The sequence below is a fragment of the Zootermopsis nevadensis genome, unplaced genomic scaffold, assembly GCF_977971745.1.
Source record: "Zootermopsis nevadensis isolate Lab colony 2312 unplaced genomic scaffold, Znev_1.0 Znev_ptg000030l, whole genome shotgun sequence".
In the NCBI taxonomy this organism is placed as follows: Eukaryota; Metazoa; Arthropoda; class Insecta; order Blattodea; family Termopsidae; genus Zootermopsis; species Zootermopsis nevadensis.
Window position 1 is genome coordinate 350,180 of NW_028259162.1, and position 24,986 is coordinate 375,165.

Genomic DNA, 24,986 nt, shown 5'->3' on the forward strand with positions numbered 1-24,986 from the left:
ACAAAATGATTGAAGTTTAAAAGTTAAAACAGAAATTTCTCACAATGTTAAATATTTACACTATATAAAAATATGCAAGTGGTTTAAGCGGTGTCTCACGGTACAGGAGGATCCAGAAAGAAGCATGCGATGCTGTTACACATAAAACGTAAATCAGAATGCTGGGCAGATTGCCTGAAGCAGGGAGAAACAGCTGTTTCTGCTTTCTACGGTGCGACTAACCTCCCCTGGCCCCTCGCCTCTTAATTCGCAACACCCGCTACTGTAAAGGCATTTTGTAAGCCCCCTATACATAATACGGGCGAGCTTAACAAGCAGTAATTAATAAACTAATCAGTCGTGCTTCGAAGAGGTTCAGTTGTCACGACGGCGTCCAAAGACGTCGCTGCAAGGCCACTGTTACGCTCCGCTTCTCTGTGAACCTGAGGAAGGGAGCAGCTAATCAGATTAGACGACTGGGAGCTAATTGCAACCGCCTTAAGTCACATGTCTGACTGACTGACTGACTGCAGTCAGTAGACAGCTGATGTGGTCTGCCCTGCCCTGCTGGTAAAAGACAATGTCAGTGCTCGTATAAATCTCAGCGTTCTGCCCACGCCAGAAAACTAATTTCAAAGTTCAATAAATTCTCTCAAAGCAAACAATTCGTGTGGTTATGATGAAATATCAACTCATAAGCTGCAGAGACAAAGTCAGTGTTCCTGTGATTTGCCTTTACAATCAATCGATGGCCGCAGGAATTTTCCCAGAATCACAGAATCTGCTTTTCCTCAGGCACACCGATGATTTACTGACTCTCAGTCCAAACCCATACTTTTTGCTATTGTTATTTTACATCCAGAGATCGAATGTTTTCAAATTTGATTGAATTAATCTAGAAAATTGAAATGAAAAAACAACTGAATTGCTTGGCCTAACTTAAACTGGAAAACCCCACTCATGAAAACAGGAACTCAAACTTAATTCATCATATGTACTGAAGAACATTGAAAAATTTCAGCCAAACTTAGATGCAACCTTCATGTCCTAGTTTAAATACAGATTTTGACAGAAAATTAATGCTGGAAGGAGAAGCACACTGAATAGATTAGTCCCAAACTAAGCTTCGCCCCTCACGACAACAGAAGCATCACTTACTTCGACGCTGTAGTCACAAGGGCCAATCTCCTGGGGAGGTTCAACAGACAGCAATAGAAAATAATTAGAAAAATGGCAGAGACTCTTGTAGGAAATTCAAGATTTCCTCCCAAATTCACTCCTTCTTCTGTGCCTCTTCAGAAGTCTTAGGTTTCATGTTCTGTGCTAGTATCGACTCTTTCCACATCTTTTGGTGTGGTCTATGGAATGTAAATAAACACTTAGTAATACCAAAAAACGAATTACTGCCCTGGAATTAAGCCACTCAATCCCAGGCTCAGTCGAGATGTAAACTCCTTTCTCATTCCTCTCATTCCATAAATCCTCAGCTACAACAGTGGGTACACTTTCTTCTGTAATTCTTCTTGTGATTTGACTGTCATTGACAATGCAGATTGTGTTTGTGCCATGACATGCTCCTCCTTCCTTGGCCTGGGCCTATGAAATGTAAATAAGTTCTGTTCTGTTGGCCAGGCTGTATGAGGCCTTCGATGGGTATCCACATTACACAGATCATTTCTGTTCTGTCACCAAACACCAGGTAATTTCACAAGTAACTGGCAGTTCTGTGTCCAAGTGAACATATAATTCTTAATGTAGGTGCAATGAACCTGCTTTGAACACATAACTCACTATGTGCACAGTGATAAATCACAAATTAATAGTATTAACATGAATTTAATTTGAAATATTAAACAACTTTTTTCTCTGGGAGCAGGGGTCCTGTGCTCTGTAGTGGTCACCACTTAATATATCTTACAAAATGGTCTGCTATACTGTGAAGTTACTTCATAATCCAATTTTTTCTGTCAGGTTTATCGAAGCAGTTTCTTAAATACAAGTATTATGCAGTCTAATGTTATTAATGTAAGCTGAGGAAATTCTTAAAACTTCCTGAAAATGGCGAAGGGCAAGACACTTCAGTACAAGGTCATCGTTTTGAAGACATGCTGCACTGTGTAATGCACACGAAATATTTAATTAATTTGTATGAGTTTATATAAAGCAATGCTAAACTACAGAATAATCTGAAACAGTACTCACGCTTTCTTGAAGAATGCATCTTCAGTCCGGATATTATGCCATCTTAACACCACACTTTCAGCTATAACACGGTTAAAAAGTCATGAAGCGGGAAAAGAGAACTAAAATTGGTGAATTGTGTCGAGTCATTCGACTTCTAACCTCACATGCACGCCCTAGCATAATAAACCACCAATCGCGAAGTTTCGATGTAATTTTTAATCCACATGCAGTAATTAAGTCACCGACGAAAAACATTGCACTAATTTTTCAGGATTAATAATACTGTAGCAAGCAACTGACATTCGTTGTACACAGCCATTAGTCTTGACTGCATCGTAGCAACATAACAGATTGAAACTGTGAAACAGCAACACGACGAATATTTCCACATCAAACCACGAAATTCGTGCTCACCAAAACTTATTTAAATAAATAACTGCAACACTAGCGCACAGGAAACATCCTATTTTCACTACCTTCCTCTTTATGGATGCCTACACCCACTGTGAACAGTGTCGCCAACTAGGCATCAGAAATGTTGCTACGTGTTACCTAAATATCCGCGATTTCTTTTGCAAAATCCGCCATATTTTCAAGGTTTACATTACTGGAATAATATACTGTTTGACCTCAAGTATTTATTCGGACAGAAAATACTTCCTTGCATATTAATTGAATATAATGTATTCTCGCTTCAAACACCGAACGCCTTGTCAGACTGCAGTCCCGTAACTGCTACCAACGTTTAAGAGAATACCCTGAAGATGGGGAAAACTGATACGACCAACAGGAGTACACGGTGTCACAAAACATGGGGTCACAATGTGAAAACTAACAATTTTGGTCCACATTTAAGAAAATTTGTTGCCAGTTTTGAATTTAGTTTAAAAACATCCTTTTAATTCCGAAACTGGTTTATTAAAATATTTCTAAAGTATGGACAGACAAACGCAAGCAAAATATGACTTTGTCTCACAATTTGCACTTCTTGTCGAACAGTATTAGGGTCAGAAAACAAAGGATGAACTGAACAGAGCATGCAGCACGCATGGCGAATTAATGCATAAAATATTTCAGTTGGAAGAGTTCAAGGGAAAAAAACTGCTTGGGAGACTGAGGTAAAATAAGAGGATAATATTAAAATGGATTTTAAAGATACGATTTGCCTCAGGAGTATATAGGATTGGGCTCTTGTGAACACAGGGTTTCTTTCACGTAAGTATTTTGCTGCACGGAATAAGTACAATCACATCACAAGTCAGAAATTTACAAATACCAACAGATTATTCCAGGTATTCGTAATACTTCCATAATGGAGGAATGTTTACCCTTGATATTCGAAAGAAAATATTGTTACACAAATTTTCGTTATTAAAAATATCTGATTTTTTCGGGCTGTGGTTATTAAATAAAAGGTAAATCTAAGAAACATAAAAATAAAAATAACAACATTAAGTAAACAAGAACATAAGATTTATTTTCTCATAGGAGTACAGACAGCACTTCTTTGTACCGTCAAATTGGAATGTTTCAACCACATAAATACGTAATGTTGTACCAAGCAAAGACTGTCCTTGAAATGTACAGGAAAAGTTTATTATTGTACACAAGAAAATACACCTTAAATGATTGGCCAAGAAACTTACATGTACAATTAATATTTACATCATAGTCTACATCTAAAAATATCGATAGAGCACTACAATAAATTATAAAGTTTATAAACCAAATACAAAGATACTGACCATATATTTTATTTGTAACAATATAACAACATGAGAAGTGTTAAACACCAGAATTATCTGATATTTTCACGTCGTTAACTCACTGTTGTATCCCATTTTTATCTACAAAAGTCCACCCTTCCAAGTAAAAAGTTGGTCCCTCTGTCAATAAGATCGATTATCAACTTATTTACGAGTGACGAAAAGTCCTCAAAGCAGTCAGCACTGCCTCGGGAATAAATCGGGATAGCGGGAGCAGGCAGGAACGTTTATTGCAGAAAAGTTATTATTACTGGCCTCCAAGGAAACAACAGTTACTGCTAATAAAAATCTAGACATTTCCACAGCCTTGACATATATATATGATATGATTTTGATAAACAAAAGAAACTCGCGTTTCTTTAATGAGAAAAAACATCCATCGACTAAGAACAGAATTTTATAAGGTAAACATTAATAAGAAAGGTAGGTAAATAAGCTCTGGAAGATGAATTGGAAGACATGTTCGTGTGGTTTGGCCACCAAGGTCGCCAGACCTCACCCCGTGCGAGTTCCGTTTCAACAACTGTGGGAACCATTTGGAAGGTGATCTTCCTGTAACTTTGAACGGAAGTTACACACGAAAAGATTTTTATTAATTAAAGTGTAAGAATGTACTGCTCAACTATTGTGTATGAAAAATGCTAAAACGAATGTAAAAGTGGTTAAGGTTTCAAGAGTGGACTGATTAAAGGCGATGTACCTACCAATGGCTTCATGACGACGAGCTGTAGTTTATCTCTACTTATTAATACAGCAAGCGTTGGGTACTTAAAGCGACAAGGGTTCCTGGGTTACCGCGTTTCCGTACTACACGGAATTTCAGATACAGAGGTTTTCGAGCAGCGATAACCAGCTAAGAGGGCGGGCATTACGAAAACCTTGGTTCTTATTTCCACGTCCGACGACACATTCCGCGATAACCCGGAAACAAACTATTCAATTCGACCACGTGTGCGGTGATGGACAGCTCTGGGCATCACGGCCACAGTGTTCGGGATTGTGGAACAAGGGCCAACCTTTCTGGATCACAAATCGGCGTTCAAGCTTCGTTTTGTTACTGGCCATTTGGCAAGGCGGCCTTGAACCGGTTCATAAAATACAATACTACAATGGAGCTAACTGCCAGATCGGTCCCAGTTCTTTGGAAATACTGGCCATAAAAAATATAATACTAATGTTGGCTGAATACTTTTACAATGTTTTCTTGCCGTTCTAACAGGCAGTGAATGACAATGTAATGTTTCATGAACGATGGGAGACTGCGAAATCTCGTACACAGCAAGCAGACCTTCTCCTCTTACTGGCCTAAATCCTGGGGTTGACGTGACGTGGTCCTTGCCCCTGCTGCTTAAAACTGTGTAAGCCACACCACCCTACTCCCACTCACGAGAGAGAGACAGAGAAAGATAATTTGCTTTAGGATTTCTCTGAAAACAAATGAAGACGGCAGGACCGCTACACTTCGTATCGAGGGCAGGTTAGCTACTACTTTGGCGAGTTACAACTCAAATGTACGAAGAAGTGCGGGCCTTAAAATCAAAAATGCCTGACGCCAAGAGCAAGCAAGACGTGTGTCGAAGCGTTCAACTTTTTACGTAATAAGGAAGGCGAAACGCTGTCGAGTTTGTAATGAAACATGCGCATTCTCCAACAGATTTAGCCCAGCCATTACCGTAGTACCAATTCAAATTCGGAGGGAAAAGCTTACCTTCGGAGCTGTGGGACACATGTCAAGTAAATTGAGGACTACAACGGGGGGCCAGGATCGCCCTTAGGTCAGGTCAGCGTCAGAACACGCAGTGGACTGACAACCAGCCGCGTCCAATACCTCGAGTACGTCGCCAACATTCACAAGAAGGCAAAATACAAAGTCCAAAAATATATATATGTATAATTATTGTAAAAGCTCTTATTCAAGGCACATTAATCCCTTATTTACAAGGCCTCCTCCCACTACTATGTACATATTGAATAAATTAACTTCTTGCTACAAAGGGGCTCACAGTGGCTTTCCGCTGCTGCCGTGTGGAGGCGGAAGACCGGGGGGGGGGGGGCACAAAGGGGTTTTGAGCTGTAGCCGGACGCAGACACGGTGCATGAAAGTGGTTACGATCATCTTAGGTTAGCTAAATGCACTCTCGACTTCAGATCTGCGGTTTTAACGACAGATTTGTTTACCACTTTCCTAACTTTAATGATATCGAAACCGAGGCCTTCTGGTCACTGAGCTACTACGCCAAGCATCTGGCACAAGGAACAGTCGCAACAAATGTCAAGATCAACTCTCGGCAAGGCAAGGCGGAGGAGACTACGGGGTGACGGTGTGTTTCGGTCTGCGCAACCGGCCAGATGATTCCCCACCGTCGAAGCATCTGTCGGGACGTTTTGATGTTCCAGACCTTAAGCACGAATTCACTTTTCATTTGCATTTCGTCAGGCAGACAGTCATGTGTTTTAATCCGCCGGCTTCCATTCTTACTTCAGCGACCGGAAACAAATGCAACATCTGCCGAACGGTAATGCAATAGGCCAAGAGTTCTACCACGAAAATCTCCGCGGTCATGGTACACGCTTCGACCCCCGTCAGCTGGCACAGCACACGGAACGAAAGCAACGCTCTGAGCGAGTAGGACTCGTCTGTGACGTCAGTTCCGGCTCTCCACATCACAGGCGCGGATCCCCAATGTAGGGCGAAACAAAACTGGAGACCAGCTGAGAACTCCGCAGCTGGCTTCCACAAACAATCGGAACATTCTGCATAATGGAATGTCTAATACACACACACAGAACAGAACAAACAACCCCAATTAATCTCAGAGTTCAAATGTAACTCTGGCCATTTATTGCAGCTTCTAAACTTGGTCATGAGACGGTCACCTGATCGCAGCGGACACGTTCGCTCCTAATGAAATTTATCATGTCTCAAGGCCACTCAACTGAAATCACGTATGGAGACACATACGACGTTTCTTCGCTCCGCACTTTAAAATTTGGCCCAAAAAGTTCCGTGGATCAAAGCAACTATTTTTCGTTTCTGAACCTTGAAATTACACATGAAGGACTGGACTGGAGTGGACTTCCTCGAGATATCATCCGGCGGCGGGCTCTTGTGAAGAGGGAATGAACCTTCAGGTCCCGTAAAACACTGGGAATATTTTGACCATCTGAGCGTGCTGTTCGGCGTATAAAGAAAGAGACTGCTCCATGGAGTGAGTCGGTGGAAAAATATTACACAGATCTGGCTGCTTGTAGATGCCAGGGCATGAACACGTGGGAAGGTTTCTCGACGAAGGCAATCAGTTCGCAGCCAACACGCGAGGGTACCACACACAACCACCGACACAGAGCCCGCGGTAAAGTGAACGTAACTTAGAAGCGACAACTTTCATCGCCCGATGTGTCCGCGGCGAACAAGCGACGTCTTGACCGCCTCGAGAAGCTCGGAAGACAAGTCAAAGAGGGCAGCTATTACATAATTCAGTCTAAGTTTTGTGTGAGATCTAAGGGAAATGTACTGGCCTCAGAAAACCTAACTTCAGCACAAGGCAGGCTGAAAAAGTTGAGTTTGAAAGCGGAACAGAAGACTCCTTGCCTCAGTTGGTAGTACTGCTACTGAAATCATGTCTGGGTGCTGCGAGTACATCGTAATGACTTCAAGCCAAATGCATCGCAGAATGTCACATAACTATTCCGTCCTGAAGATGGCTGTTTTCGGGGATGCTGTGTCGTGAAACATCGTTCAGTTTACACCAGACGTGCACGACGCTACATCCCAGAAGACGGCCGCCTTCATCCTCGTCGCTGTGAGTATAAAGTCTCGCCTACTCCATTCAAAGTTGCAGTAATGCGGGTTCAGCCTGGAATTCTTTTGCGAGCGAATTTCATTCGCAACCTGTTCCAGAATCGCCTGATAAATACCGAAATGATGTGAAAATAAGTTGGTTCTTTTGAGGAGAACCAGTCTTCACACCAACGACAGCATAATCGCGACCAAAGTACACTGGCACTGATTGAGGCTCCCTGGGACTGCTCTACGTCACTTTTGGCTTTTCTTATAATAATATTAAAAAAAACTACAGACTGTCCACTGTTTCAAAGGGCAGCCAACTGTTACCTGCTTTCAAACTCAAGCACCCAGTCATATTACATGTAACACACAACCTTCGAGCGTCGTCATATTTACGACTCCCTTCAAAAATATATATTTTTAAATTATTTATCATATATTTGTAACCAACAGTTAACTTGATATTTTATATATATATCTGCTCACTTCCACACTTAAAAATATACAGAGAATTACCGGTATTATTTCCAACAAACTGATATCATACTGGCGCCAATAATACTAACTGTTTTGTGACGTAAGAATATCAAAATAAATATCCTCCCCCTAACTAACTAACTAGCTACATACAGCGAGAGTCTGTCTTTACCTCGTCCTGAAGAAAGCACCAATAGAAATACGACGTGCTGCGTCCACCGCTGTTTCGTCCAGTAGTCGGTAATGCAGGTCTCTCCTCCACCCGACGCAACTGCCACGTGCAAAATAGATCGATTCTCTTCAAATAACGTAAACACATTCCAACTGCGACTCCTTAAGCAGGCCGACAACCTGACCAACTGGACAAATCCCACGTAAGGTGACGCTGAGGGGTGGAGACTGAACAGCCGAGACGGCGAAATGAAACAGTTCGAAATCTCTTTCTGATAACGAGAACAGCGAACCAGCGTTTTGTTAACACCGGACAATCAGGATGGGAATAGAAAGGAGGCGGTAAGTAAAAGACTTACTGCGAGGCCTACGAAGACGAGCACGGTGTCAGGAGTGTTTTGAGAACGCCGATCACACCCGAGACTAAAGAATGTGTGCCTCGTCCTAGTTAAAACAGCCGATGGGGCCACGTGGGGAAGAAATCTTCGTATACAAGAAGGACAGTGGATACGGAATTTCCATCCCTCAGAATACCAACCAACATCCCTCAGCAAGACGATCTACGGGGGATAACGAAATATCATGGACGGGCGTCTTCTGGGATGTTGCGACTGACAGGCGTTTCAGAGGGGCTCATTGCTCCTGTCATCAGGGCGAGAGGCAGCAGGCCTCTCTGAAACGTCGGTCGATATCCACCGCTCTGCACGGCGCAACAACCCACAAGGCATTCACCTTCATAATCTCCGCCGTGAGAACCCAAAATCTCACCAGACTAAAAAAAAAAGCAGGTCGCCCTGTTCAGGTGGTTCATACTTCAGAGCTGTCAGTGTGAACGAGGCTTCAGTGTCGCTTCATATGGAGGGACAGGTGGTCGGACCTCGAGAAGGACCTCTGACACAAATGGCACTTAAACGGTTTCTGTCCTGTGTGTTTCCTGTAGTGACGTGTCAACTCGTCAGAGCGTGCGAACTTCCACGTGCACCCCTCCCACGTGCACTGGTACGGTTTCTCTCCTGCAAGAAAAAATTTACAAGAATTGTGTGAAAATGGTGAATGTTTCTCTCAAGTACCTAAGTTTTGGAAATATACGATAATTAAACAAACGGAAAAGTGAAACAACGGAGCAACGAACAGCCTGCGCGAATATACGAGGATATTTGACGGGTGTGCCACGGTATAGCCCTTCGGGTATGCAGTTCCTACTCTTAGCGGCACAGCAGCCAAACGTCCTCACACTTTCACCTCCGCTCCTCACTTTAAGATTCGAACTGTAATCTGAGCGCTCCGAAGTCACTGATACTGCGACTAAAGCTGGGCAGTTTAAGAAGCGTACTGACAGGCTCCCGCGCCAGTGTGAAGCCAGCTTCGCCGATCCGCTCGTGTTGAATATTGGTTCCCTCACTCGACCATGTACTTGCGTTGTTATGGTAACGCAAACAGTTACGAAATGAAAGCATCACGATCGCTGGGTCTTTATCAAAGCTCGCTAACACGTGCTTCACCCAAGGACACGCCTCGATAACTTCGCCATGTGTAAGCAATCGTCGGGCAGTCGCGCGCCTTCCTTTCATTTTCCATCTTCGACCCGTCCCCAATCTCGCAGAGAATTCCCGTGATTACACCCCAACACCCAACGCAAGGCATTTTCAAACGTTGCTGAACCCAAAACGCAGTCCAGACTGACGTGGACTCTTGCCACGCGGACCAGCTCCATGCGAACAGGCTGTTATGTGATTTAGAACTCACTGCGGTTTGAAACTTTTATTTATGGCTTTGACAAAATCTCGAGAATGTTCCATTGTTTCTTCTTCATGACCAGATAAAACACGACGCGACCTCGGAGGATGCAAAGGTGTGGCCAGCCACGATTCAGCAATAAGAAGTAGAGTTCGCGGGCGACACAGCACACGGACGTCGATATGCAAAGATGAAATTGATAACGTAAGATCTTAAACCTTCCCATCCGCGTTTACACGAATGACGAAAATGCCACAACAAGCATAAGACCCCCTGAGCTGCAATTCATTAATCACGCGGCTTCTGTCCTGTTAATTCCTGGGACCCTGAATCCTTCTTAAGGGTGGCTGGGCGTCGGGTCCACTCGCCGTAAGACAGGAAGAATCCTTGCCTCGAGTGAGATTCGAACTCACAACCTCAGTGTTGGAACGGATCCAGACCGATCGGCCGACCACGTAGTCGACTTACTGACCTTTCAGAGATCACTAGGCGATGGATGCTGCTCTCTATTCACACACACACGACGCCCTCTTCTCGTCCAATATTCATGAGTGACTGGCAATGAATTTATGTTTTTATGATTTAATAGTCGCCGGCGTCCGGGTTCCTCCGCCACATCCTGGAGTCTGTTCGTGATCTGGCAGAACAACGCGCGCTCCTGTCGCCGGACAAGGGCTCCTCTCGCGGCAGTAAGTCGACCAAATTTGAATAGGGCGTGGCGCTTGAAAAGCAGCAGGACGATTGAAAGGCGAACTCGAAGATTTATTGGGGTTAGACCCGATAAAGTGATACTCGCCCGTCACGGAACGGTCTGATCTGATCCGGTCCAGCGAGGACACTTCTCACGGCGGAAGCTGAGCATCTGACTGCGTCCGCAAGAAACAGCAGAGGGTTCATTCAGACTGCGTGGAGCACCTAGCAAAAACCTCGCATCACGGGCCACTGGTCCACACGCCCTCCAGACCCTACATAACGAAAAACTAGCCCAAGGAAGACAATGCTACGACGTCCTGCAATGCAGACACAGACCACCAAGTGCTCACGTGAACTTCCGAGAACTGAAATGAAGCCAGCGACACCAGTTTCCGAAACAAGTGAACGTCCTTAACAAGGGGTCGTCACACCTCGTCTTGACCACTGTCTCGACATTTAAATGCGTCATCTTAAGGTCATCAAATACTACAGACCTCTTTGAAGTGTTGGAAACTCAACATGCAAAGAGGCAATTACGTCAGATGAATCCGCTACGGCGTCTTAATTTTTCTGCACAATTTGCAAGGAAGGAGCCAGTTAACTGACTGGAAAAACCTGTTGCTGGAAAAAATACTTGAATTTAGCACAAGACGTCAAGCAATTGAAACACCAATTTGTACCACAGCCAAGCCCTTACAATCGACACTGAGCAAAAATTGGCGTGAATCTTTTTTTCCCCAGAACCCGTCCACACTGTCAAACGGAGCGCATCTCGAGCGTGACGTAATTAAATCGCACATGACGCGACATCTGGAGTAAACTAGCGCTCGCAGAGCTCATACCCAGAATTACTTACACCCACGCATGCTACATGTCCCTCCCATCTCATCCTACTCGATGGCAGCAGGATCAGGTGTAGGGCCCCTCGTGACGCGAACATTCCGCTCGTCATCTGCGATCCAAATGCCTCGGCCAGTCGCCGCCCTGTTCGAACAGCGTGCTCCTCAGACTTAACAAGGGCGCGCCCCTTTGCTCTCAGCTACCGGCGGGCGTCCTGTTCGCGCGTGTGTCGCTGACAGGCGTAGCCAGAGCGAGAGCTAACTAAATTCATTAACATATCTGATGAAGCTGTTCAACGATGACAATGCCTTGCAAGACAACGGCGGAAGAAATGTGCGCCGTGGCGCTGCCGTCCACCGACACACAGAAGCAGTTCTGCGACGAACGTGCTGCTCCCATCTGCGGTGGTGAGAAAAGGTACTATACCAGCATCTGGTCGCAGGGACTGAGGAAGTCAGGACAGCCCGTGTCCGATCGGACATTTGAGCCCGGGACTTAGCAAACACAAGACCAGGAGTGCCAACCACTCTGCAGCGATGTTAAATTTCTCCCATTTTTATTTCGCACGACTGCCATATTGGAATTATGACTTGTGCCGAATTAAAGACTGCGTAACCTCTACTGACGAAACGTCCACAGCTGAATTTATTCAAAAGTCAAATATGCGATACTAGACGATAAACTTCTGGTTCCTCGTCGAGCCGGAGAGACAGCTAGAGCAGTTGGGAATCCCCAGGGTTATTATGTACGGCTAGAGCGGGTTATGTCTCTTAATGAAACAGCAAACGCAAATTTCAACAACACGAAGTTGGGAAAAATAAAAAAATGTCTTCACGCCATGAACTGCTTGGGGTTCAGAGTCAAGGACCTTGTTTCGGCGGTTTTAGTGTGAGATTACGTCAATTTTTGCACGCACAACAGAGGAGCTAAGAGACACCAGGATGCGCACGTTTTAGGTCAGAGGCTGACCTTTTGAGTTGAGCCCCCCCCCCCCCCCGAGAACCACGCCCACCCTGCAACCTGTAACAAGGCGTTGGCATTTGAGTGCAACCTGCACTACGTGTGACCGTCGAATTCAGAACCGAATTTATTACCAAATTCCCTCAAAACCTTCGTGGCGAAGCATCACGCCTCTCATATTAAAAATAAAAGTGGCTTTCTAATTAAAAGAAGTCGAAATTTAATCAGCAGAGAATCGATCTGTGATCAGTCCAGCTGAGTGTACGTTCACTTACAGAACATCAACAGTACGAATGATTAAAAACGTCGTTGGTGCTGGTCTTATGGTAGCAACCTTCCGAAACGTCCACGACGCATTACAACTCAGAAGACTAAAATTGAAACCTACGCCGTGAGAATCTCAAATCTCACATAAACTCATGCGCCAGTGGAAAAACACGATCACTAAATTGGGAGAGAAATCTGACAGACAGAGAGAGACGTAGGCGTACGCGGGAAGATAATATTAAAATGGATACTAACGAAAGTGTGAATTGGATTCATCTGGCTCAGGACAGGGCCCAATATTTGGTTCTTGTGAATACGGTAATGGATCTGCTGGTTCAATTCGAGGCGTGCGATTTCTCGGGTAGACGAGCGAGCGACAGTCTGGTTCTAAAGAACGCCAGCAGCTGGGTGGGATATTACGCGCTGAATTCGTACGCGTGCGACTTTCAAAATGGGAATAACGTCTCCACGCGAGACTCAGTCAGGAAATTGAGGTCAGGGGCAGAGCGTTCGCAGAGTTGCACACTTGGGAGTGCCATGGGAGAGGAGAGAACCTCTGATCCTTCCCACGGTGTAAACGCGTTTCTAAACGAATTACCACAACACACCAGCAAGTGGCGAAACAAGGCGACGGCGTGGTCTATTTCGGGTTCTGGAGATCGTATCGCTTGGATTATAATTCCACGGCATGTCGTGATGTAGTACAAGGTGTTACGATGCGCCAGTTATCGCAGCATCACACAATCGGCAGTTACCGACAGTTCCCATAGGAACAATACGACAAGAGGCCGAATGGCAACGCTGTCCTTAACACCTCGCAATGCTGAGAGGACGGTCATTTGAACGTAATGGAAGTGCCGTTAATATCCATGTCCGGATGTGAGGGATCAGAACTATGAGAGCGAAAACAGAGCAGAAGACCCGGGCATAGATGGCGGGATAATACTAAAACAGATCTCGAGTTCCTAAAAAAAAGGGGGGAATTTATCGACTCGCTTCTAAAGGACTCCCCGCCGCATTTTTGCGTAATGAACCATAATTCGAACGTGTTAGTTACCGGAACATTAACTTCTGAGTTCCCTTTCAGAAACACAAATTTCTGTTTTCCGAGACGTGAGGTCAGAATTGTGGTCACCGTCAACTTGTACGCGGCTGTGACACGGGGAAAACCTCTCCAAGGCCCAAACTGAGACAATGTAATCACATATCAAAACCACGTGACTGTAAAGGGTTAAATCAGTTTTCTTTTCATTTTCTTAATTTTTCGAGGTTGAAAACTAAAACAGAGCGAGAAAGGGACGGAAACCCCCACGGCGAGGGCAGAGACCCCAGTATTATTACTGTTGATAGAAAGGGACCCAATGTGCGTCGGGGGGTATTTAGTGAGAGGGCTCGACTGCTTATAAAATTTGGTCAAACCTGCTCCAAGTCCCCAATGGCACCGTAGTTTGGACAGCCCCTCGGAGTTCAGGCAGTATGTCACACAGCACTTCGTCTCCCCCCTCCCCCCTGACTTATATCATCGTCCAGCTGATAAATGACCGCAGATAAAGCTTGCACACAGCGACTGCCCGCCATCTTTGCTTTTATCTGAAGGTCGGATCCCGGGGAAACTGTCGCGGTTCAATTGTCTCGTTATTTGTGCGACTGCATCCAGCTCTAATAACACGGCGGAGGAATGACGCCTTCCATTTGTCAACCTGTTATAGCATTACTCACGACTCACGTCGTCAGGTGCCACGGACAAAGGAAGACGTCACAGGACGTTTCACAACGCGAACGCGGCGAAAACATTGAAAAACGCGCGTGCGAAATTACGCGGCTTTCGGCTGACACCCGAGGACTTTGCCCCTTCGACAAAGTCAGTCAGGGTGGCGATTAACGAAGGGCGGGGGGCACAGGGTGTCGAGGGCGGAGTCGATCAAAGCGGCTGAGGAGGACACATCGGTACACGTGGTCCGTGGAAGCATGCTTGTATCTCCAATTCGAGCTTCTTACCTTGCAAGTGGGCCCATAAAAAGTTCCGTCACCCCACCTCAATTTTCCGCATCAAACCTCTTTGTTTTCAAAAACACTCGCTCCTTCACAATGAAAGCGCATGTCTGAAACACTAATAAATCACGGGACTGTACAGGCCATTTTTCATTACGTTTTTATGAAGGATGCGGGGAGATTAAAGATCCTGAACTGATGGTACAGCGGGCAATCCGTTACCTCGCCGCATGGACCGACGAAGATGGCGCTCGTGATTCAAGAGCGGAAATATCAGCGCTGCCGTTTGCGGAGCCGTCCAACTGCGAAACTAAACAGATAATGACAGAATTTGGTTTGCTCGTACGGCGACGGGCCATCCCATTTCATTCGAAGGCGTTTCCTTACGAAATTAAATGCCAAAAAGAACAAATATCTGCACAGCAGCCTTGGCCAGCCACTGAAGACCGTCTTTCTTCCAGCTTAGCGTCAAACAGAGGCAATCAGATTTTATCGCTGCAACAAAGTGTGTGTGGTACTGGGCACAAACATTCTTCACGAGCTACGCGTTGCAGACACTCATAGAACCACCGCGTTCACAAGTACCAACCGTCGCATACGTCCTATACTGTGCCAGACGAATCCAATCCACGCCCAAGGCCCCTCCTCTGCACGATCACACAGTCACATACAGACACCCTCGTGCAAAGGGGGGCTGATGGTCTGATGCCGGGAACCTCCCTGATAAGCAAACCTGTCTCGAACAAAACGGCAATTAACTCTTTAACCCCGAGTGGTAATTATATGTACCACCTGCGTTAAAAACAAATAACAGAATTTTGCCCGAATATTCATATAATTCTCACTGTAAACAGCGATTATTTCCTTAAACAGCGTTAACCATTCGATCTTTGTAATGGTGAAGTGTAGTGTTTTCTTCGCGGTACGGGCTGAATTCTTAAATGTAATTTAGACGAGCTTCGGGCTTTAGAGCGTAAACGTCCACGTGACTCCGACGTAACGAAGCCCCGGAGTGGTAGCGAAACAGGTGACAGCTACGAACAAGATGACGAAGTAACTCGAATGCAAAAAATGGCGATCTTGTGACACCAACGATGCTTTGTGAGTTTTCACAACCCCACGCCGAGCGCAGATGAGATCCAAGATAAATCCGAAAACGCAATTCACGGAAATGAGTCATTTCGGCGCGCCTCAGTTGCAGGTCAAATGCCGAGTCCCTCCGAAACAGACAATGGAATGTCCTTCGGTTTACTGTAACAGACTGGCGCCTTCGCACTGTCGCGAGGACCCTGGAATGACCGGGCGACGACGCGAGGGACCGGACGGTCATCCGATAACATTCACGTAAAGCTGAACTTAACTTATGGGCACAACAGCATTCCGCAAGATAAGTTACAGGATCTCATTTCGTGTCAACGCAAATGTTTAACTGCGGAGGGTGTGTCAGAGGCAAGACTAGCATTTCAGTACCAACGGGACGCCACTGAACCGTTGCTACGCGACATGATTGCGGTAGCACCTTCACGCAAATAACCTAACCCAACCTAAAATAAACTAATGATTGAATTAGCGGGCATTCCATGTTGTTTTGTATTTCTCGCAGTTAATACATGACAAAAAGTACTTTAACGCGGCCGTCTGCTCACCCGTGTGTGTCCTCTTGTGGGCCTTCAGATGAGAGCTCTTCGTGTACACTTTGTCGCAGCCCACGACGTCGCACCGGTGCACCTTGCGTCGCCTCAAACTGTCGCCGTAGTCTGGTGGGGCGCTGGGCGATGCGGACCCACTGCGCAGGCCGTTCTGCGCAGCAATCCTGTTGCTGGGGCTTACTACAGGCGGCTTGTGAAACACCCTGAGAACACACATGCACATTTTTCGATGAAGAAACCCGGATGGACAGCGAATCTCTGATCAGTGATGGTCTGGACGTAATGCCGCTAAGAAACCACTGTATCTTGGTACTATTTTACGGCGACTCCAAGCAGTCAGAGCTACTGACAGCAAGTACAAACAAACAAACCACCAAAAATTCAACCGAATAACAAAAAGTAGTTCCCTTATTCTACCCGAACGTCGAGCAAAGCAGCAAACAGTGAACTTACATGGAGGCATCCTTTATCCTCTGCAGGGACAGTAGCGTTGTCGTGGAGCCGGTGTGCAGTTTCTCGAGGCAGTTGGCTAGGGATTCGCCAGGAGGAGACGTTTCTGTAACGAGACGAACACCATGAGAGCATCTCTCGCCTGAAATTCGAACGAGAAATTACTCTTTAATCTTTATGCAAAAAATAAGACGAGAAAAGTCATACAAAACAGCTTGCCTGCTCATTTTAATTCCAAAATTACTTCATATAGAAATGCAGATTAGTATTAGCTGTTTCCGTGTTCCATAAGCAGGTTTAAAGTCAATAAAAACTGCAATTTGCGTTCTGTCCTTGTAACTTAAGATACAGAATGCAGGATTACGTACTACGGCAAAGAAGTTTGATCAGAAGCAGGTCCACCCCCCCGTTTCAGTTTGCCGAAAGGTGATGTTGGCACCACCTTCCTCGTTTGCCAAGTGCTCATCAGAGCTATCAAAACGATAAACCTCACTACTTTACGCTATAAACCAAAGGCGGACATCGACTGTTTGCGTTTACCTCGACAACCAAGTCTAAAAATAGTGTAAGGTCAAACACGGCAGGTTCGCAAAGGAATGCTTTTACATCGACTGCATAAGATTTCTATATGCAATTAAAACGGCGTTAATAACTTGTTCTCATACAATTATGACCACAACCCGATCATTAGTGTCTCCGAACGCAATTAGCTGTCTGTCTGTCACGCGATTAAAACCACGGGCGTTACCAGTCAACCGATTTACGTGAAACTACGTGTAAACGTGCTGACAGAAACACAAGGTTGTGGGGGGGGGGGGGGAACGGGGCCAGAAGCGTTCAAGAGTAAGATCTCGAAATTTTGTACGTCTGGGGTTTATGGTTCCACAGAAGCGCACATTTTTACCCTTTGATATTTACAAATTCAGTGTTGATTAACGACTCTAGGGAGGATTTAACACGCTATAAAAAAACTAAGGCGTCTGTGGAATTTGCTTCAGAACAAATGATACAGCTCGGTACTTGTGATACCGCTGACTCCATAAATCCATTTTACACTTTTGTCAGTTCTCTATCTAACCTCCTCACACAGAAGAAGGCTGTACCAAATCTTATGGGATTAAAGGATAAGCCTTTTCGGCTGAGACACGCCCACAGTCTTCACGAGTCAAATGTTTTCAGCTCGCACAGTAAAATTACCGCATATGAGCCATCAGATAACACCTAATTACTCAACAGCTTCTCCGCCCATCGATGTTCAATTGTTTCAAACACGAGGAAGGAGATCAGAAGCTGCTACTGAAAATTCAAACCGGTTTTATGAAAAACAATAGCGTACACACTCATACGTCACCGCGTATGAGGTATAAAGGCAGACGACCACAATGAGAGCTGAATGTGTTGGCGTATTCGAGTGGTTGGCTCTCCTACTTATTTCGGAGGTCCTGGGTCCTGGACGTCTGTTATTATACCAGAGTATTTTCGTGGGTTCTGTCTCTTCAAATAAATTCTGGAATAACACTTCAAAATAGACCACAACCACTGCCTTTAACGACTCCGACTATTATTAAAAATTATCCCCCCCCCCGCCTTCCATTCGTCGCTATGCGTAATTAAATATACACTGAGGAACTACTTTCTGTAATCTACACAGCGCAACAACCCAGAAGACAGGAATCTTCAGAGTCGCCGCTGTGAAAACCTCAAATCTTTCTTTATTTTGGTCTTTATCCACAGCCTGTTCAGTTTTCTTTTTTTTAAACGTACTAAATTCACTACATTTGGAAGAGCTTCGTCCTACGTCTTCAGGCAAGAAGGGAGATGACATCTGGTCCGCTGCATCCGGCAGACCGAACCATTCCCGATCTGTCGGTCCGAAACAAAGAAGCCTAATATCATCGCCAAAGACATTCAGGGACGAAATGTCATCGAACAGCACCAAAGATGATATTTTAAAGAGAGACCGACGGCGCATCCCACAGGCACACAGCTTCATCCATGGAACACACACCTTGTTGAGAAGCTGACAGTAACTCAGCTGGTCAACATGCTCCCACTTTCACAGACTCGGAAGTCTCATTACCGCCCGCCACTGGGAAGTAAAAACAATGCACGCAGGTTAGCTCATCATTCGGCGTCTCTTCTGACTTGTACTCAGGAGGTATCCGGTTCGACATATTCTTACACCACAATCGCCTCTCTCTGATTCGACGACAAGATATTCAACTGATTATGCGTCATTAAATACACACAACAAAGCGACCTGCTTCATATTTCCTAACTGGACAGTGCGATGAGAGGCCAAGATAAGGAACAGTTGACAGGAACACCAGTCCGTTCTCACATCGCTTTGTTTCTATGACAACAGATTAATATCTGAAATAAATGAAGCCGAAGACGAAGGGGCGTCTGTGAACTCTCAGTATTTCAGACTCTTGTGTAAGTTGCGGTCGGTGGCCAGAAGTTCTCCGTAATACTAGGAAAACGCTGCCCTGCCTAGACTTATGATCTACAGTAGCTGGGAGCCGCGTGTCTTTTTTTAGGAAAATTTCTTCATCCTGTCGAGATTACAATCTTAGAGTCGCAAAAGAAGTTTGAAATATTCGTAATTACAGCAGGTGATATACAGTGTTGCCAAAACGCACACAGCTACGATATAAATCAAACTGCGTTTTACTCGTGGCTGTAAATCACACACGTGAAGTCACAAGATGGCTCCGTGTTTGTGAAGACCATTCTCTCGCTTACAGATTGGTCATAATAGACTGTGTTCACAGCGAAGGATTTAGTTGCCCAGAAATCAATACTGGTGTCACCAAATATTTGATCAGCTTCATTCCTCGCGCAAACACACACCTCGCAGCTTCGCCCTCCACAATCAGCACCGCCATCTTTACCGTTAGCCAGCCCAGAAGCCCCTGTTCGACTTCACCAGAATTTGTCTTCATGCACTTAAAGTGGGCAACTTAGCCGCGCGTTCCCGTGTGCCAGCCAATAAGAACACAGGTTTAACAACACTGTTTACACGGCGAGATCTCAGGTTCTCACGGCGAGAGTATAAAGATGGCTGCCTTCTGGGCCTCCATCATCGGGCTGTCGATAAAACGCCTGGACGCGTCAATCAGACTACACGGCACAACATCCCACAAGACAGCCATCTTCACTCATGTCATGTGACCGAGAGGCTTCTTGTACTTTCGGGAATTAACTCTAAGGTACTCTTACGAGAAGCTGACAGTTACTCAGCTGTTAAATTATGTTAATGACGAACCTAAGTCCTCCAGTGCACCGTCCTAGACTAAGGCATGTCCTCACAATCTGCTTCAATTCGCTGTGGTCTTCCGACCAAAGTTCTGTGTGTATTTCTTGTTTCTCCCGTTCCCGCCTTCAGTCACAGTAATAGTAATGGGTGAAGCTCCTGGCTGTGTAATTTTCTCTCATCTGCCCTTCCTTGTCTGTGGTTACACGACTTTAATGCCCAAGTTCCCACACACGAAAATTTTACAATATGAAGATACACAAGGAGTACGTCAAACATCTGCAGTGTTTTTACTGAAGACGTCTCTTCGAACAGATATCAACAAAAAAAATCCAATTTGAAAGGTGTAAAATTACGCCGCCTCCTTTGATCAATAAATCAATGCAGACAGCACATGAGTTCCTAAATTACTGGCAGATACAATTACCTAATGGCCCTTAAGAATCTGTTTTGCTGGGTTGCGTGACCGTAACGTCGTTTGTTTCTGCCTCGCAGGCATCTGGGCCATGTCATCACTACTGAATAAAACATAACCTCTCGGCTAACACCGGTGTGACGAGCATGCGCAATGCAAGGTTCCTGAGCCAGCCGACCCACTTTAATATTACCCTTCCACGATGACCTCTTAGCGTTCAGGTATGATTTCTCTCCACAGTTTCCACACCTGATACACGCCCTGCCCAAATCATCTTCCTTCCGGCAAAGCATGCGAACCGGAGACGACTGTCGTCTGAGCCCTGCAGGGTCACAGAAACTGACTGACGACGTTTCGGAGGCGCGCTCACTGTCTCAGACCTCGCACATTCCCCTCGTGTTCTGCTTGAGGGTTGTGACGCCTTGTAGTTCTGCAGGTGGTTCCTGAGTTTAAAAGGAACGTATCGCCTCTATCTTCAGGGTAGACCGTCAATCCTCAGTACGGACGTGGCGGGAGTGCGTCACGACCCAGAAGGTAACAAAAATGTATTTCACAAAGGTTAGAGAAAGCGCGTGTCTGCAGTATTCCGGGAGGTGACGGACGTATGGGTCGCTGCCGGTGTCTCATCAGCTCCAAAGATGGCACGCAGTCTCTAGGGCATGTCACGTGTCCCGTCCCATTACTTTCACAACCTCCCAGGCAATGAGCAAGAGTGGCCTAAGACCCTCCTTTCACTATGTGATGGTCGTCAAGACACCGGAAAATTCACTGACTCCAATAGCAAATTTCAACGGTGATATTTAATAAGAGTTGAATTTTTCGCGATGATCAGACCGTGGTCTTCGGCGTTCCCACACCGTAAAGTAGTATTGTACGTGTTTTAACAACGTTTCGGAAGAACGTACCAGCTCCCCTGTCAGGGAAGAAACTAACAAAATTATTAAAATAAAACAAAATTGTTTCGTAGGGCGGTTTAATTTCCCCCCGTGAAATGCCTAATCGATGTTTTTCTTTTCTCACTGTTTATTACAAAAATCTCTGTAGCAATACGGAGACTTTGTAATGTTACTTTTCCGTGCATGCCAGAATATGAAGTCTCAAGACGGGTCAAAGCAACGAGAAAATAATAAAAGCGAACTTGGTTCAGTTTTGCGCGCGACAGCCGACTCTTCTGACCCGTCCCAGCGCGGCCCAACCCGAAGAACCATCCTCGCGCACACCCGACAATAGGACGTGCCTTGTGACGCAACATTCCGCGTGACATCAGAGCTTAAGCCTCGGCTCCCCTGAAAGTACGTGCGCGGCGTTCAACTGCAACAGCACACGAGGGATTTCAGGTCTTCTGGGTTGGAGCGCCGAAACGTCGGTAAACTTCAACCAGACTACACGGCGAAGACAGTCATAATCGTCTACGACGCGGAATGCTCTTTGGAAAACAGTCAGTCGTTCAGTTGGTCCAGAATGGTTCACCACCGTGTCCACAAGAGTCAAAAGACCACCCACCGTCTGTGCCTTTGCCCTTCGGGGTCTTCCGACTGAAACTTCACGAGCAATTCTCTTGTCTCCCATGCGTGCTACATGCAACAACTTCAAGGAGTCAAGGACACGCGAGATACGTGCATCGCGCAAAGTCACGTACGTGAAGATACGAGTGAACGCATTCACTTCCAAACGAGGGCGTGCGATGTCGTTATGAAGACATCCATCCACATACATGTGCCACTTTCATTTGCGTTACGACATGGGACTGTCTGCCCTTTAGCTGTCAATGAAGCAGATGCCGTCTACTGCAAGGCGTTGGGTTCTGAGCGCCCGCATTTACAGTAACAACTGACGCTTGTACGTCGCAAGAGTTCGCGTTAAACACCTCGGAGGATGTCCGGGCGGAGCCTATTTACAGGCAGACCGCTGGCCCGGGGAGACAAAGAAAAACCACGGAAAATGCCAGTCTGATGCCCCGCGAGCAGCCGCGTGTAGCCTACACACGGCTGGAGGCAAACCGGAACTGCGCGGGCACCCCTTGCTGACGAGAACAGGGCGTGGTGAGCGAGCCGTGGCAACATCGCACACAGCACAAGCTGTTGTCCTTGCCAACTGGGCACATCCCGACCCACAGAAAGAATTAGCATCCGGGATGATGATGATGATGAGAGGAGCCATCTTCAGGCTCGGCCTTGTCCGCGAGCGACAGAGACGGGAGAAGCTCGCTGTAGCCGACCGCGCCACACGAGGACGGAGTTCTCTCCACCATGTGAACGAACGCACGCGAGACTCAACAAAGCGCCGTGCAGACAGCATTTTCCGGAGTTTCCCAAAAGACACCAGCACGAATTTTCACCGCCCTGAAAACCTCAAATCCCACATTAAACATGTGGAGAACATTTTCGAAGCGACGTCCGTGGTACGAACTACGTACGACAGGCGTTACAAGAAACTGACTGCAATTCGGGTTACCGGGTAACGCGTGAGGAGCTCACGCAACAGATAACTGTGTCTGTGTGTGTAAAGCACAGGACCCAGACGTGGCTAGAGATCTGGTGTGACGTCTGGTGTTACTCGGTTCGTATACCGCCCGAGGGATCGTTTCCTTCATTTCTCAGAAATCTTCCCACGCGCGAATGCCAACATATTCTCCCGCTTCATCCAAAATGAAAGAATTCTAATACGTCATGCAACGTATTATACTGTAGTAGAAGATGCCAGCTGTACGTAACTTTGCTTAAACAGGTTCGCACGTCGAGGTACAAGCCGGTCCGAGGCGAACACGCCAGACCGTCTCTTCCCAGACTTGTTACGAAACCCGGTGAAAGCTTGTCCAATTTGCTCCAACTTGTCAAAACACCGACACCCAGCACTGCACACGGGTCCTTGCTCAAGACGCAGAAGAGGCGATGTGGAGAGAGACGTTTGCCCTGCGGCCCTAGCAATTAATTCGGTTCCTCTCGGCGAACGTGAATGGGCATTCATTTACCGAAGTTTCTATCGCTTCTTTGCAAAAAGACGGTCTGTACGAAGAGTCACCACGACTTTCGCCGACAGCCTTCAGTATCGAACGTCGTGGTGAAGACTCCTATTTCGGGAGGTCCTGGGTTCAAATCTCCGCTCGGAGACCGGCTTTCGTGGTTTTACACAGTCTTTCAGCCAAATGCCGGGACAGTATCTCATATTATGATACGGCCGCTTCCTTCCACATCCTTTCCAATTCACTATTCACTATCATCCTCTCATTCGACGCTGTATAACTTCAGACGTTAAATGAAGCATAAATATTCAGTATTTTGTAAGCATCGGGCTTAGTTCTGTCTAACCCATGACGCGTTTCAGGATGCACAAAAGTTCGAAGAAAATTATAGAAACAGAATTCTAAACTATCTGAGGCAGTATCAGCTTCTCAAAATGGACTCTGCCCTTCGGATTAAATTATCTGGTTTTATAAATAACGGGATTTATGAGTACGCGGACCGATGAGTGCCTAAGGCAGAGCCACATGCGAGCACCGAGCTCCGACGAGATACGAACTGGAGACATCGTTCGATTGTGTAGCAGTTCGCAGACATCAGGGCGACCCTCCCCGGGCGCCTCTCCGCATTACCCTGTTGCCATGAAAATAATGAAGCAGCTTCTCGCGACACACTAATGAGATGTTCCGCCGACGGAAATAATTATAATCTGTACTCCGATGCTTATTAGGCGACTTGTACCTGATGGGGACACGAGCTCCTTTAATTCATGGTCTGCCTACTTATGTGTTTGTGCATCCCTGTTCAAAACTAATCTACATAACTACGCCAAAATAAATAAGATTTAAATATCAAACAGGCCGCATTAGAACGGGCATTACTCATGTCTGTCTGTCTGTCGTTTCGTATCTCATACTCGAATTGCTAACCAATCAGAGCAACAAATGAAGATGCAGAACAGACGGTCGTACGTAGCTCCTCTAAACTGGTGGGACTTCCATTAATGAACAGCTATAATCTGTTAATTACGTCTTCAGCAAAATCTACAACGCGAACGAATAAATAACAAACAAGAAACAATGGCCGATAATTTCCATCATTAAATGTACAGCGGTCGAACTCTTAATTACACATCGGCTGAGGACAAACTGAATGATGATAAATCATCTTCGCAGAGGCCATTAAATTTCTACACTGCTGCTATCTGTTGGCGAGTTCTGCTGACGACATTGTGTGGCGATTGTATCCGATTTTTTTTGTTCAACGACGCACTGTTTTGCTTCGAGCCCAATGGCGCCGGGGCAAAGACCAGAATTGAACCAGCTGTTCTTTTCCTTCCTCTTCTCATCAGGAATGAGACAGTCACACGACATTTTGGTAGGAGAGATGCTTATCAAAAGACC

At 45.8% G+C, this 24,986-nt stretch overlaps 2 protein-coding genes across 4 annotated transcripts in view; both read right to left on the reverse strand.

Annotated features, from left to right (window-relative positions):
* Positions 1-2,544, reverse strand: part of LOC147872094 (uncharacterized) — a 51,503-nt gene extending 48,959 nt beyond the window's left edge. The window contains exon 1 of the mRNA XM_087358415.1: positions 2,182-2,544. The gene's annotated coding sequence lies outside the window, so the exon portion shown is untranslated. The remainder of the gene's footprint in view (positions 1-2,181) is intronic.
* A 1,075-nt stretch (positions 2,545-3,619) lies between these two features.
* The window catches only part of LOC110833080 (Krueppel-like factor 7), a 102,930-nt gene continuing 81,563 nt past the window's right edge, over positions 3,620-24,986 (reverse strand). For 2 of the 3 annotated variants that reach the window (XM_022070717.2, XM_022070715.2), the window contains exons 4-6: positions 16,956-17,094; positions 16,500-16,705; positions 3,620-9,377 (exon numbers count right to left, since the gene is read on the reverse strand). In XM_022070717.2, coding sequence (XP_021926409.1) covers positions 9,205-9,377; positions 16,500-16,705; positions 16,956-17,094 — 518 coding nt within the window. In that variant the 3' untranslated portion in view covers positions 3,620-9,204. The remainder of the gene's footprint in view (positions 9,378-16,499; positions 16,706-16,955; positions 17,095-24,986) is intronic. The other variant, XM_022070716.2, reaches the window with a different exon arrangement.